The following is a 13,763-nucleotide window of genomic DNA, read 5'->3' on the forward strand; positions in this document are numbered from 1 at the left end:
GTATAGCGCAAAAATGAGGACGGATAATGACATAGTCACAGAGCCTTCATTTGAGAACGGGGATGGGGGATTTACTCGAGAGACACAACCAAACCGTAGTTTGCTATGCATGTTTTTATCATGAATTAATTTTTATATTTCATGTTGAAATGAGCGAGGGTGCCCATACTTGACTTTATGGCGTTGTCTGCGGTACTCGCATAAGCCCTATACTGCCCCAAGTGGTTAAAGATATTTTATGAACTTGAGAAATTGTAAAATACATAAAGTATTTTGATTTAAAAAACGTTACTGACATTTTTCTTCTTTCATTATTCTCTGAAGCCTCTAGAAATAAAACCATATATTCAATATATTTTTAGGTAGTGAAGCAAAGGAGGAAATCAAACTCTTAAAAAAGCACGTGATAGTCAATATAATACTACTACTACTACTAATAATAATAATAATAATAATAATAATAATGTAATTCGATATTTAGGTAATGCTAAGTTATAATGAGAACTATGAGTTAAAATATTTTTTGTATTTTGATTGTTTAGCTACATTGCATTTCACTGACTGGCATATTTCTAATATTTAGCCACAGTACCCAAAGATATTCCATACACTGCATGACACGGCATCATCTAGTTATTTACTAGCACAATGCACACTGCTGCTACAGTAATAAATAATAATAGTCCAAATTGAGTATGATAACATTAAAAATGGGGGGGGGTAGAAATCTGTGGTTACATGTAAAATGTATGCATTAATTGTAAATAGTGTCATGGAAAATATGGATTACAAATATGTGACTTCGAGAATATAGAAAAAAATAGTTCCCTATATGTCCTGTTTGAACCGAAAGCTTCGAAATTTTAATGAATTGATCCTGTAGAATGTGAATTTGTGGAGCAAAAAAGCAATCTGGGCAAAATAGTCCCCCGATGTCCTGATTGAGGTGAAAAGTTGGCATAAAGGCGAAAATTAGCCAACGGATAATAAGAAAACTTCATCATTTGCACAATAAACGAGCAGCGTTTTTGTGCACCCTAAACCAGTATTCTCCCCAGACGTTTGGCTAATTCCCTCTTCCTTTCCTCATCTTCTTTCCTTCTCTCTTCTTTCTTTCTTCCGCCGCCTGCTGCCATCATAACGCCGGTGGCGGTGGTGGAGGCTCATTGTGCGGAGTGATCTGAAATCCGGACTACACCCAGCCGCAGCCGCAGCCGCATTCGCACCCACACTCGAGCCCCGGCTTTCTTTGCCGCCCCAGCGCGTCCGAGTATTGGTGGCTTGTATCCGAGGCTCCCGAATCTCTCTCTTTTCGGCCTTGGTCGCTCTCTCACTCCTCCTTAGCCATTTTGTACCCCTGCTTTGTCTTTCTTGAACATGTCTTGGCAAAACTACGTAGAAAACCTGATGGCCGATGGCAGCTGTCAGGACAGCGCCATTGTTGGCTATTTGGACGCCAAATACGTTTGGGCAGCACATGACGGTGGGACTTTCAACAATATCACGGTAAGAATATGAAATCGAAGCGGAAGGTAGGTGGAAAGTGTTGATTAAGAATCTCAGCGAGTGGCTTGCCAGGCAAAGTACGGACGGGGAGCTCGGAAAAAAAATCCGTTATCTATGCAAATGACTAACCAACTAGCGGCTATGGTAAGCTAACGCATCGCTGGCCTTTCCTGGCTAGGGAAACGCCGCAGGATTATTTAGCCGCCTCGTGTACGGCGAGGCACATTGGAAACGGGCGTGGACCCCTCCACAAAATCTCTCCTTCACAGCCAAGGTCCATTTTAGGCAACAATAAATCACCTCTTATGCTTTATTTTTTTCAAACTATCAAGGAAATCGGGTTCGGCTTTGAAGTAATAGGGGCATTCTTTGTGTGCCGTGGCAATGATGATTAGCTAACGTTAAGCCGCCGATCTGCCGGTTGGTTACCTGTGGACGCGCACACACAAAAGCTTATACTGGCAGACTTTTGATCAATCTGTCATTAAAAAAAATATATATATATATACATATTTAAGAGTAGCTTTATTGTTATTGTGCCGATGTGCTGGTGTTGCGGTTATCGATGGAAAGGAGCGATCCGTCCTTTCTAATTGCTTTGATTATGTGGCATCATTGATATTGTACATAGGTGGCTGGGTCGATCCACATGCCACATTTCACGACTCAATTGCTTGTTACATTTCACGACTCAATTGCTAGTTACATTTCACGACTCAATTGCTAGTTACATTTCTGAATATGCGTATTTTGCTTACGTTGCGTGCATGTCAAAGCACAGACCAACGTACATGTATTTACAATATGCGGGACATTCGAAAATAACAACTCTTAACATTCCAGATTGAAAGTGTTGGGCATATTCATGACATGTATTTGACATCATTCTCCAAATGTGCACGTTTTTCATTACCCCACATATTCCACGACATTTTCAAATGAATGAACTAAAGTATAACATGACCAGCATTCACACATTTTCACCAAAATCCCAGAAAAAGAGAGCTCTTTATGAATCACTTGACTAGTTTGTATTTTGTTCATAAATCTGGCCCTTTATATGACATGATACTCATTTAACTACTGCATTTTGTGTTAACTAATCAGGCTACAGTCAAGCGAGTCATCAATTCTTGTCAACCCTGTGAAGGCTTTATCTATCACCTGGCACCCACATGGGATGTTGACAGTTGCCGTATTAGCCACAATGGAAATAACACCATGCGCAAAGGCATTCGTAATCCATATAAAGTGAAAATGTACCTTTTCAGGGTAACGTCTGGCTCGTGCTGAATATTGAAGGCAGATCAGATTTGGATTTCAAATAAATGCATCTGACAATAATAATGGGCGGTCCTTCATTGGTGATGTAATGAAGTGTTTGGAATTGCTCTGATGTTATTTATTTCTGTGTTTGTATGATTTTTGTTGTTTTTCAGTCCCAAGAAATTGACGTTCTGGTAGGTAAAGACAGAGAGACCTTCTACACCTGCGGTCTGACCCTGGGCTCAAAAAAGTGTTCGGTGCTCAGAGACAGCCTGCAGGACGAGGGCGACTGGACAATGGACATGAGGACAAAGAGCCAAGGAGGAGAACCCACATACAACATCTCTGTGGGACGAGCCGGACAAGGTAAATCGAGAGTCTTACTATCAGAAGGTAATATTTGCTACGTAAGGATTTCATTTGCATTGTGGAGATTTGTGAAACCGGCTCCTGAATTTCACCATTGAAAGGAGTGTAGGTGCTACTTAAGGTTTTTTCAAAATCATTTCAGCTTCCCTCATTAAACCTCATGTAGGTTTTGTCCCAAACATTTCCTCTTTTTGGCCTTTTCCATGTCTGGGGTGCTTCAGCCTTTCCCTCATATCAACTTTCTATGTCCAAACGTTGTGGGGAAAGTCAACACAATCATCAACACGTTTACCTTTTCAGCCTTTTTTCTCCCCCTTTCAGCCTTTTTTCTCCCCTTTTCAGTTCTACGATGCTGTATCGAATTTTTTTTATAATAAAGGAATAAAGTTCCTATTGCCTAAACAGTTTTTTAGTTCTAGTTTTTATGATTCCTCTTTTAGAGGTGGACGCCTTGTTTAAATACCTGGCTCAGTAAGAATAAGCAGCATTAAAGCTTTTGTTTAAATTAATTCAAACCCCAGCCACATTTTAAGTTGATAAGTCTTTTGCTTGTGAGTGAATGTGTGAGGGAATTAGATAAAGAAAATTGCAAAAGACTCCAGAGATGTGCCATGCATTATTTTTTTGTTTTAAACCCAAATAGTTCCATTTTTGGAGGTTAGGGCCCGGACGAACGCAGATAACTGGTACTATGAGCCCAAAGCACTTGTGCTTGATACACAAGCGTCTATCTGGTTCCAATTTTAGCCATGCCCCCCTACCCCCCACCCCCACGCACATAAACAATCAGGAAAATTAGTACATTTTGTTTACCTAAGAAAACATTCGCTTTGGCAACAATCTCAGTAATGCACTCGCAGTCGAGGTACAGGATACGGCTTGCAAACGTTACTTCAACATATCTTCATGCTTGTCATGAAAGTACTTAACTTTGGGATGCTTTTCTTGGTTTCTTACCTTTTTCCTTAACCCCACCCCCTTTTCTATCTCTTCTCTTTCAGTTTTGGTTCTTGTAATGGGGAAAGAAGGGGTCCATGGAGGCGGATTGAATAAGAAGGCTTACTCAATGGCAAAATACTTGCGGGATTCGGGCTTTTAATGTTTCCCAGGCTCATTTAGGTAAAAATTTGAGGGACATAAAGAAGAGAAAATAAATATTGCTGTTAAGATTTCACCTGCAAGCTGTCAAATGTCATGGAAACCTTTATAGCATTGAAGAGTGGTAAGATCGTGACATCTGGACCTCCCCCTCAGTCACGTGGGGGCGGGGACAGTTCGGTTTTGTTCATTTTCTCTCTGTTTTTTTTTTCTCCCCCCCCCTCCCCCCTATGTGCCCCAGTATTGGTTATAGTCATGGGAAAGGAGGCGATCCATGGTGGAAATCTTAACAAGAAAGCACATGAAATGGCGGAATACCTGAGGAAGGTTGGATATTAAGCAACCTCACCATCCATCAACCTTAACAGCTCACTACATACTTCCAGGATTAAAGGGCAATGTTTTGTTCATCCCCTTCTGTTTTATACACAGCCCCATTTTTTTTCTCCATCCTAATCGTATAAACATTTTTTTGACACGACAGTAATGGCATGGTCACTGAAATTGTTTCAATGTTTATAAACCAAAGGAGTGTACAAACAAAACCACCACAAAGTGTAATAAAAATGGGATTTGCCTTGTATGACATCTGCTTTGCTAGTAGCTGGTTTAAAAAGAGATAAAGGCATTTCCCCGTTCAATTCATCAGCATGTCTGCATTGTTGCATGCATATTTGCTTTTATTATCGTTCTCTTGGCCCTTCCTTCACCCGTCTCCCAGCCAAAGTATCTTCTTACCTGCCTCCAATAAAAACAGTTTACGCTGACTTAAGCTTGTATCTGTGTATAAATTTGCCACGTGCCCCTGTACCACCCCCCTGCCCTCGTTTTGTTTTTTGGACCTGCCATCACATGTCCATGTCATGTACCTGGATGCCATGTCACGTACCTGGTCAATGTGATCTTGAAAAGATGTGCTCGTTCTTGTTCGAGCGTAGTCTAAGGACAGCGTTGTTGTGATACTTCCGACACATTCTTGCGGAGAGCTGTCTGAGCCTTTATTTCATATCCTTGATTTGATGATTGAGTTTTGACTTGGCATTCTTGGTATCTAGTGCAAGGTCAATGGAGCCGTGGACTCGCTCGAGGACAGAGTGCATGCGTGTACACGGACGTAAAGATGACTGTCAAGGATATCTTTTTTTTTTTTTTTCTGTCCCCAGTAGTCTCGTGTTGACCTACTCGTATATAATTACATCTTACTCCTTGTAATCTACTTTGCTACAGTAGCAACATGACTAGATCCGAATAGAAGGCATGTATCACACGCACTTGGAACGTTATGCATCATACTTGTAGAACCGAAATGCCCACAAGTATTGTCATACGATTCTGGAGAAATGTATTGCGATAGTGGAAAAATAATGGTTAATAGCAAGTCAGTTGTTATGCGAGTGTGCGCAATGAATTGTCTTACTAGTGATTTACCAGTCAGCCAGTCGACTAGTTAGCGGACGAGTTCATTGACTCGTTTGATGTTCTCTTTTAAGAGGTCCATATACTAGTGAGGTCTTTGCCCAGAGTCAGATGTACTAGTGAAGTCTTTGCCCAGAGTCAGATGAAGCCATTTAAGCATTTTTCCAACGTTGACATCCAGCCCAAGATCACACTCGAGGGCCAGAAGTCTCACAAGCTGTGGAATGAACATGAGTAGGAAGACTCGATGGTTCTACTAGTCGTCCAATAGTGCATTGAATTGTCCTACTAGTGAGGACAAGGACAACGCATGCTCGTACACGGACCTCAAGTTGGCTTTCAAGTAGATTGAATAAATGCTCAAACGGTGCTAGTACACGGACGGACCTCAAGTTGGCTTTCAAGTAGATTGAATAAATGCTCAAACGGTGCTAGTACACGGACCTCAAGTTGGCTTTCAAGTAGATTGAATAAATGCTCAAACGGCTTTCCTCACACACATTCTGTCGTCTGTGGTCATTCCACCTCTGCGACAGACAGACAGCTCAGCTCGCATTTATCAATCAGCCCCTGCAATTTGTCCAATTGGCTGTTAATTACCACCCCGTTCTCGTCCTCCTTCCCCATTTCTTCCCACCTTGGACCAATCATTGATGTACAAGGATGTCCACCTCCATTCTGATAGATGATTGTTGGCATTACCCGTTGACTGTAATAAATAAAAGCTTAGGCGGCTTCGGAAAGTTGTAAAATCGTAACGTCTCCTTTTTTTTTTTTTTTTTGTTTAAGACTTGGACACTAAATTTGTCAATACTAATAGACTTTGATGTTGATTTTTTTTTTTTTTCCACTAACTTCATTAACTACTGAAACTACATGAATGCATACTGACTGTAAACCAAGGGTGTCAACTTCTGACATTATTTGCATTGTGCTTTAGTCATCCAAGATGTATTCACAAATTGTCATCGTATGGTACTTAGAAGTATTATAGCTAAAAAACAAAATGAATAAAAATAATGCTGTGTACACTAAACTTATTGAAAGTGGTGTTGGTTGGAATAAGAACATTTGTAAGTCGTCTTGTGATAAACTTCCGAGAATTGTGTATTCAGTGCCATAAAAATCAACCTCATGTGTTGCTACTAGTTGGATTTTTACCTGCTGCCCTGGCAAGATATAACTTCTTTTAATGGCACTTTCCGAAGGGACATTTTGGCATCAGTTATCTCCAGACTTTGTGGAATATGTACAGAATTAAACGAGAGAGAGAAAAATGTCTTTGTGTCTTTCGTGACATTGACAACTACACATGTTTTGAATTAATCATTGAGCAACAAATGTAATAATCAACTTGGACCTACGACTGAGTGGACAGCTTAAGCAAACATATATATCGAAATATATATCAAACGTATCCATGCAACTATATTCTTCAACCAATCAAATGTTTTTTTTTCTGTATCTTATTGGCAAAAATGGACATCCTCCATATTGCTACCTTATTTTAATAAATGGTGTGGTTTTACACATGATTAGCAATAAAATTCACAATATTAAAGTAACGTTTCAATAATCAAATCAAATTTCACTCACTGGCCCTCGATATAATCATTTTTCAACTGATGGGAAAACTCGACGATAGCAAAACAATGTGTAAAGATCTGCTTGCATACTAAAAGAAATCTCTGAGATTTCTTTTGTTTTGTAATGTTATTAGATAAATATATTTGTACCGCAGTAGAATGATGTTCAGTTATGTGTGTGCTGTTTGACTTTTTCATGCCACATAAGCCAAATACGCATACTAAATACATGGCCTGCCTGCCTGCCACCCACTGTGTTTCTCATTTTTTGTCCCTCCTAGTGAACAGGTTTTGCAAGCCAATAGGAAATGTGTGAAGCCACACCCACAATTAAACACCTGATTGATAATACCTGGTGCGGCGTGTCTCTCTGTTTCCTCATTAATCCTACCTGTGCAGCCAGCCGACTGTCCCTTGAGTGAGTGGTCAGCGCAGTAGAACTCGACTTTCTCTGTATGCAGTGCCTTCTTTTTTCGTTCCGATGGCGTGTCGAGAGCCAGGGGGCTCTCTGATTTTATTGTATTTTGGACTTTTTCTGCTTGCTGCCGGTACATTTTGCCAGTGCTCCCAACTTGCAAGGTTGAAGACATCCGTTAAATTCCGACACAAGTCTCCAGTGACTCCAAACAGAAATGATGGTTCCTACAGTGGAAGGCTGTTGATCTTTCAGCAAGCTGACCCCCCTAACAAAGCCACAAGTCAGATGATCAATGCTGATTCCAATTACCAAGCGGATATGGGTATGTATTTCCCTGATTTTACAAAACATTATTGTGAGCATATGCAGTCATCCGAATGTCATGTGCAGGTGCATAGAATATTCTTGTCACTGGAAAGTTTGCTTCAAGGTGGAGATAAAATGACACTAAAGTCACCAATGATGGAAGTGACTTTTAAAATGGTGAATTGTATCTTATGTACGTTGCTGTATGTTTTAAATATTTATTTGCATATGAATTGGACCCCCCTCCCCCCAACAAAGGTTGGGACGTTTACGGGCGACCCAATATGGAGGTTGACCGATTTTCAGAAGCAGGCACAGCAGTGACGGATCAGCTCATTAAAATGGATCCAAAGGTGGAATGTACAACAGACTCGATGAAACTTCAAGTCCAAGATATTTCGTCCGCTCCTGGATCTCTGATTTTAGTGGATAGAGGTATGTTTGTACCTTGGTAATTAATCTCTTGGTATCTCGAATACAAAATGATCCAATTTCTCACTTCCATGCATTGTAAATGAATGACCTGTTCAATTGAAATCGTGTCCCAGGTCATCTGTCTCCGTTGCCTCTCTCCAAGCTCCCGCAAAGCTGCGGTTACACCATCAAGTCGACACCAAAAGATATGGTTTTGGTTGCTCCTTATAATGGTTGTTTCGTTGCCCTGGAGGTAAGACAAGTCTGCCAACTTTTGTTGCTTGGCTTGGCAAGTTTTCACAAGCACCTTGCAACAAATTTTGTTTGGAAAAGTCAGTACAACGCACGTCGGTCAAAAATCTGAACAGTTTTTTGATTTGATCAATTGAAGTACTCTAAATGAAATCATTTCCATTTAAAACTGCAGCATTTCTTAAGTTTACAAATAAACAGGCGATAAGGCAGTCTTTTAGATTTCCAATGAATCAAATGATGCCCATGTAAATGGCAATGTCACCGTGGCAATAAATTGTTTCTAGGAGGATTCTTATGTACTACCGTTACTTTGGTGGGGCTTACCGGTGACGATGTCATGCCCCCTGATGCGACCGTCTTCATCCAGGTCACCAATGGTCACATGTCATACAGAAGGCATGATTGTGAAAACTGAATGGATCATCCCACTCTCTAAAATTCAAATAAATGGTGAGTATTCAGGAACTTAAAATAGCTTCTTCCATTCTGGGAGCTCTTATTGTTCATTTAGACATATTTTAGGTCTAGGGTGGTATGTGTAGTTGAATTATATGCTGTAAAATATTGAATCATTTTGCAGACCTAAGTTATGGTCCACAGCCCCTTGGGTGACTGGATACTCCAGTTTGAGGACAGAGTACACTAAACTGGAATAAAAATGGACTTTTTTAACTGATTGCATTGTAATTCTCAACAGTGAATGGCAAATGGGAGCCGCTAAATGCTACATTACATAAATGCGGGATCGGTGTCGTGGATAATGCCAAAGGTGTGGTCCTGTCTGTCCACTATGGTGCCTGTGTGGAGAAGAAGGTAAAGACGACGACGACGTTGTTGTTGTTGCAACTTAAGTTTTGTTTAAAGAATATGAATGACTGACACCTTTCATTTCAGAATGGAATGTACTCTGTTGAATTGGCCGGTGAAGGAGCCACCAAGATTTCATGTCCATCAATGGCTCAGAGTCTATCTGAACCAACAAAGTCATTAGAATCCCCAAACATAGGCTTGCATCCCTCACATTCGTTCTATTATCCACTTTCAAGTCACTACAAACCGGTTCCACACAACCCTGGGCCTGTTGGAAATCCAATCCAAATGGGATCCTCTCCTGGTCACGCAGAGCAGCCAGTGAACCATCTCCTTCCTGTACCGCCTGAAAATAAACCAGACAAGCCCAAACCTCCTCCACAGTCTTTTCAACCACCAACACCTGAAACTCCGTTTCATCTCTTCCCCTATCCACTTAACCCGACACCTGGCCCTGTCATAGACCCTGTACAAATGCCCACAGTTGCTCCACATAAAACTGAAGTACCTCCAGGTCATGTGGAGAAGCTACATTATCCCTTCTTACCAAATCTGGAGTCTGAAAATAAACCAAGTGAAGGTTCAAAGACTGTTCCTTCTCGTGACTCCTCCAAGCCACAATCGCCCAAAGTTCCTTCCGGTCCCTTCAAGAAACCATATTATCCATTCTTGCCAAACCCACTCTTTGAAAACAAACCAATAAAAGATACTAAGGTTGTTCAAGTTTCACAGCAATATCCGGTGCCACCAAGTCAAGGTGCAAAGCCAGCCTCGCCTAAATATCCATTATACCCGCTACGAAGACCTGATGTCAAGCCTACATCTTCTCCACAGCTTCCACAAGCACACAACCCAGAGGCACGACCGGTTAGCTCTGGTCAACCACTGTATCCTAACCTCTATTCATTTTTCCCTGACCCTGAAAACGAACGACGGCCTCCCCAACCACAAGAACCTGAGAAACTACCAGGTAATGTTCCCCAGCCAGTCACCACTTATCCTTCAAACCTCATGCCAGGATTTGGTCTTAAACCAAATGACAAGCCCATGCCAGCTCCACAACAGCCTGAAGACCCTCCAATACAAATACAGCAGCAAAAATATCTATTCACCTATCCGCTTTATCCCATGCCAAATCCTAAAAAAACAATTAAAGATTCTAAAATTGTGATCCCTCCAGTTAAAGTGCAGGAGCCAGCCTATCAGTATAGCCACCCATACCCATATCCTTTTTCTTCTTTGCCTAATACTAAAGACTCTGTCAAAAAACCCATTCTTGATCCACAAAACCCCAAAGTCCTTTCCAGTCCAGTGCATCACCACCCACCCAATCCATACCCTTATCTAGTATACCCCATGGAGTCCACCAAAAGGCCAATGCCTAGTCCACAAAAGCCTATGGTGACTCCAGGTGCGTTAGATAAGCCAATTGATCCATACCTTTATCCCTTTTACCCCATGCCCAGTCCTAACAAACCCACCAAAAAGCCAATGCCTAATTCACAAAAGCCTGAGGTGACGCCAGGTCAGGTGGATGAGCCAATTAAGCCATACCCCTATCCACTTTACCCCATGCCCAGTCCTGAAGAAACTACCAAAAGGCCAATGCCTAATCCACAAAAGACTGAGGTCACTCCAGGTGATGTAGATGAGCCAGTTGATCCCTATCCACTTTACCCTACACCCAACCCTGAAGACGCAACCAAAATGCCAATGCCTAATCCGAAAAACCCTAAAGTCATTCCAGGTGTTGTGGAGCAGTCAATTGATCCATACTCCAATCCACTATACTCTATGCCCAGTCCGAAAGAACCCACCAATAAACCAATGCCCAATAGACAAATACCTGGAGTCCCTTCAGGTCACGTGGAACAGCCAATTGCTCCGTACCCCTATCCGCTTAATCCTATGTTCAGTCCTCAAAAACCCACCCAAAAGCCAAAGCCTACTCTACAAGAGCCTGAGGGCCCTCCAAATAAAGTGGAGCCTTCAACCAACGCATACCCCTATCCACTTTATCCTCTGCCCAGTCCCAAAGTATCCGCTAAGAGGCCAATGCTGCAACTATGGCCATTCAAGCCACAAAAATTGCCAATGCCTCCTGGACCAGTGAAGCCGGCAAGCAATCAATACCAGTATAGTTTTTACCTAAAGCCAGGTCCTAAAGAACAAGCCAATAATCCTATGCCAAATCCATGGCTTATCAAGCCACAACAGCCTGAGGATCCACACGGGCATGTCAAGCCGCCATCTAATCCATACCCACTTCCACTTGATCCAAGGCCTAGTTCCAAAGACTCAGCCGAACACCAAAAGCCATATCCGTGGCCATTCAAACCGCTAGAGCTCGGAGTCCCTCAAGGACAATTGCGGTTATCTGCTCCAACTGCATTTCCACTTTACCCTAGTCCCAGTTCCAAAGAACCAGCCGAAAGAGCAATGCTGCGTCCATGGCTATGGAAGCCGCAAGAGTCTGAGGCTCCACTGGGCCCTGTGAAGCAGCCATTCAACCACTTCTGGCATGGAAACAAATTATCTGTCAAGCCTCCCAAGGCCCCTCAACCACCTGAATTTCCTCAAAGTCCAGTCCAGCAGCCATACAATACCTACCTGGTTTACCCTATGCCTGTCCCAGAATTGCCCAAAAAGCCAATACCTTTCCCACAGCCCACAGACTCCAAACAGCAGCCAGAAATCTCGGTTCATGTGCAACCACCATCTAACCCAGTCTATCCATTTGATAATGGCGCAGTTATCAAGAACCCACCTGCTCCACCGAAACCTGAGGTACCTGGCAATGTTTATTGGCCTCTGGAATCGCAAACACCCATAAGACCAGTCGGTGCAATACATAAAAGTCCCAATCAAAAGCCTAAAGTTGAAAAAGCTGAACCCATCCGACCTCCAGATGATGACATGCCTTATCCACAATGGCTGCACTCTGTAACATTACCCTCAGCCAAGGAACCACAGTCCACTAATAGTGCTGTAGTGCCCCATGGTTCAACAAATGATTGCATCAAATTATGCGCTGTTGGTTTTTCAAATTGTTGCCCACAAATTACTTTCCATCAGCATCTCTATCTCTCGTCTCCTGAACAATATGGCGAAGTGGCACGTGTAGTCTCGCAAGAATTTCCATTTGTCGCTTCCATGGCCTATTATAGACCTGGAAGTCGCACAAGTCATACGTTGCCTGCTCAAAAACTAGATGAAGAAAACTATAATCGGAGAAACCCCACAGATTCTATTCCAAATAATCGGCCTTATCACCCCCAACAAGGTGGCCGTTCTGCTTCATTATCAGAAAGTATCGCAGACAGGGTAGGAACTCCTAAAAGACAAATCCGTCCTCATTTGGCTCCGAAACATCATTCATGGTATACCGAGCTGCCGTTTGAGAGTAGTCCAAAGTTACCAAGCCAGTTTTCCCCTCAAGTTATGCCCTTCAGGATTCACAGTCCATTGTATACCCCTGTAAGTCAAGAGGCACAAAATAAGCAGCCCAAAAATCCTAATGGCCAATTTGCGGTCTTCAATGATCAGCCTGGTCAGAATGCAAAGTCTTCTGTCTCTCATGATCTTCAGCAGCAGAACCCAAATCATATGCGAGCACCTGGGACATTCTCCCTTGGATCTCCTATTTCCCATCTTGGGGTCCAGGAGGAGCTCAGCCCTTTTTTCCACTACTCCATGCTTAATGATGCTGAAGCAACAACTCAGAACTTGCAGCATTCATCACATCGGAATAAGCCCAAACTATCCTCAAAACGTGATCAGACTGGCCATTCTTCCAAACCAAGAGGATATATACTTCTACAGCGTGGTCCACCGGGTAAAGAACCCAAAGGCTCTATGGCGTCAACTAATTTCAGGGTTCTTGACCAAAATATCCCAGTGGGTCATGTGAGCCCTCTGCATCTTCAACATGTTAACACCTGGGATTCAAAACCTCAGCATGATGGACTAATCGGGTATAAGAATGAAGCAAATCCACCACGCGTTCCTGAATCAAAAGAATGAAGTTCAACAGGGATGGTAAATGATTTTAGATGTCATTTTCTCTCCTGATCTTCATACCGATCCATCTTCTTTCTTTCTTTCTTTCAGGATTGGACCGTCGCAGTAAAAGAGGGTCACAAGCTAAGATGACGTGCCTGAATTGCAAATAAACTTTCGACTTTACCTTTACGTCTTTTGCCATCAATGAAAGTTGAAAAGGGTACCAAGTCTGCCTATCTTGGAGTCGATAGAACAGGTCGCTTTTCAAATGCGCGTGGCAAAAGTAAGTGTCAAATTCGATTTTCAAGGTAAATACG

At 42.3% G+C, this 13,763-nt stretch overlaps 2 protein-coding genes and 1 long non-coding RNA gene across 4 annotated transcripts; 2 read left to right on the top strand and 1 right to left on the bottom strand.

Annotated features, from left to right (window-relative positions):
- Positions 1-1,156: 1,156 nt before the first annotated feature.
- On the top strand, positions 1,157-5,006 carry pfn2a (profilin 2a). 2 transcript variants are annotated; one of them, XM_049746634.1, is made up of 4 exons: positions 1,157-1,506; positions 2,946-3,138; positions 4,143-4,260; positions 4,481-5,006. In XM_049746634.1, exons 1-3 carry the CDS (start codon positions 1,378-1,380, stop codon positions 4,238-4,240), a joined length of 420 nt encoding a protein of 139 aa, XP_049602591.1. In that variant the 5' UTR covers positions 1,157-1,377; the 3' UTR covers positions 4,241-4,260; positions 4,481-5,006. The 2 variants fall into 2 exon arrangements, with proteins under 2 accessions (XP_049602591.1, XP_049602590.1); XM_049746633.1 differs by lacking the exon at positions 4,143-4,260 and having other exon boundaries at positions 1,169-1,506.
- A 769-nt stretch (positions 5,007-5,775) lies between these two features.
- Positions 5,776-6,178, bottom strand: LOC125984618 (uncharacterized). Its single transcript, XR_007487008.2, has 2 exons — positions 6,043-6,178; positions 5,776-5,981 (listed from the first exon to the last, which is right to left on the bottom strand). It is a non-coding gene; the product is annotated as an uncharacterized lncRNA (long non-coding RNA).
- A 1,450-nt stretch (positions 6,179-7,628) lies between these two features.
- Positions 7,629-13,629, top strand: LOC125984583 (uncharacterized protein C6orf132 homolog). Its single transcript, XM_049746558.2, has 7 exons — positions 7,629-7,981; positions 8,224-8,400; positions 8,514-8,632; positions 8,919-9,084; positions 9,332-9,447; positions 9,529-13,482; positions 13,555-13,629. The coding sequence occupies exons 1-6, from the start codon at positions 7,723-7,725 to the stop codon at positions 13,465-13,467; spliced, it is 4,776 nt and encodes a 1,591-aa protein (XP_049602515.1). The 5' UTR covers positions 7,629-7,722; the 3' UTR covers positions 13,468-13,482; positions 13,555-13,629.
- The last annotated feature ends 134 nt before the right edge of the window (positions 13,630-13,763 follow it).

Source organism: Syngnathus scovelli, chromosome 17 (assembly GCF_024217435.2).
Source record: "Syngnathus scovelli strain Florida chromosome 17, RoL_Ssco_1.2, whole genome shotgun sequence".
NCBI lineage: Eukaryota > Metazoa > Chordata > Actinopteri > Syngnathiformes > Syngnathidae > Syngnathus > Syngnathus scovelli.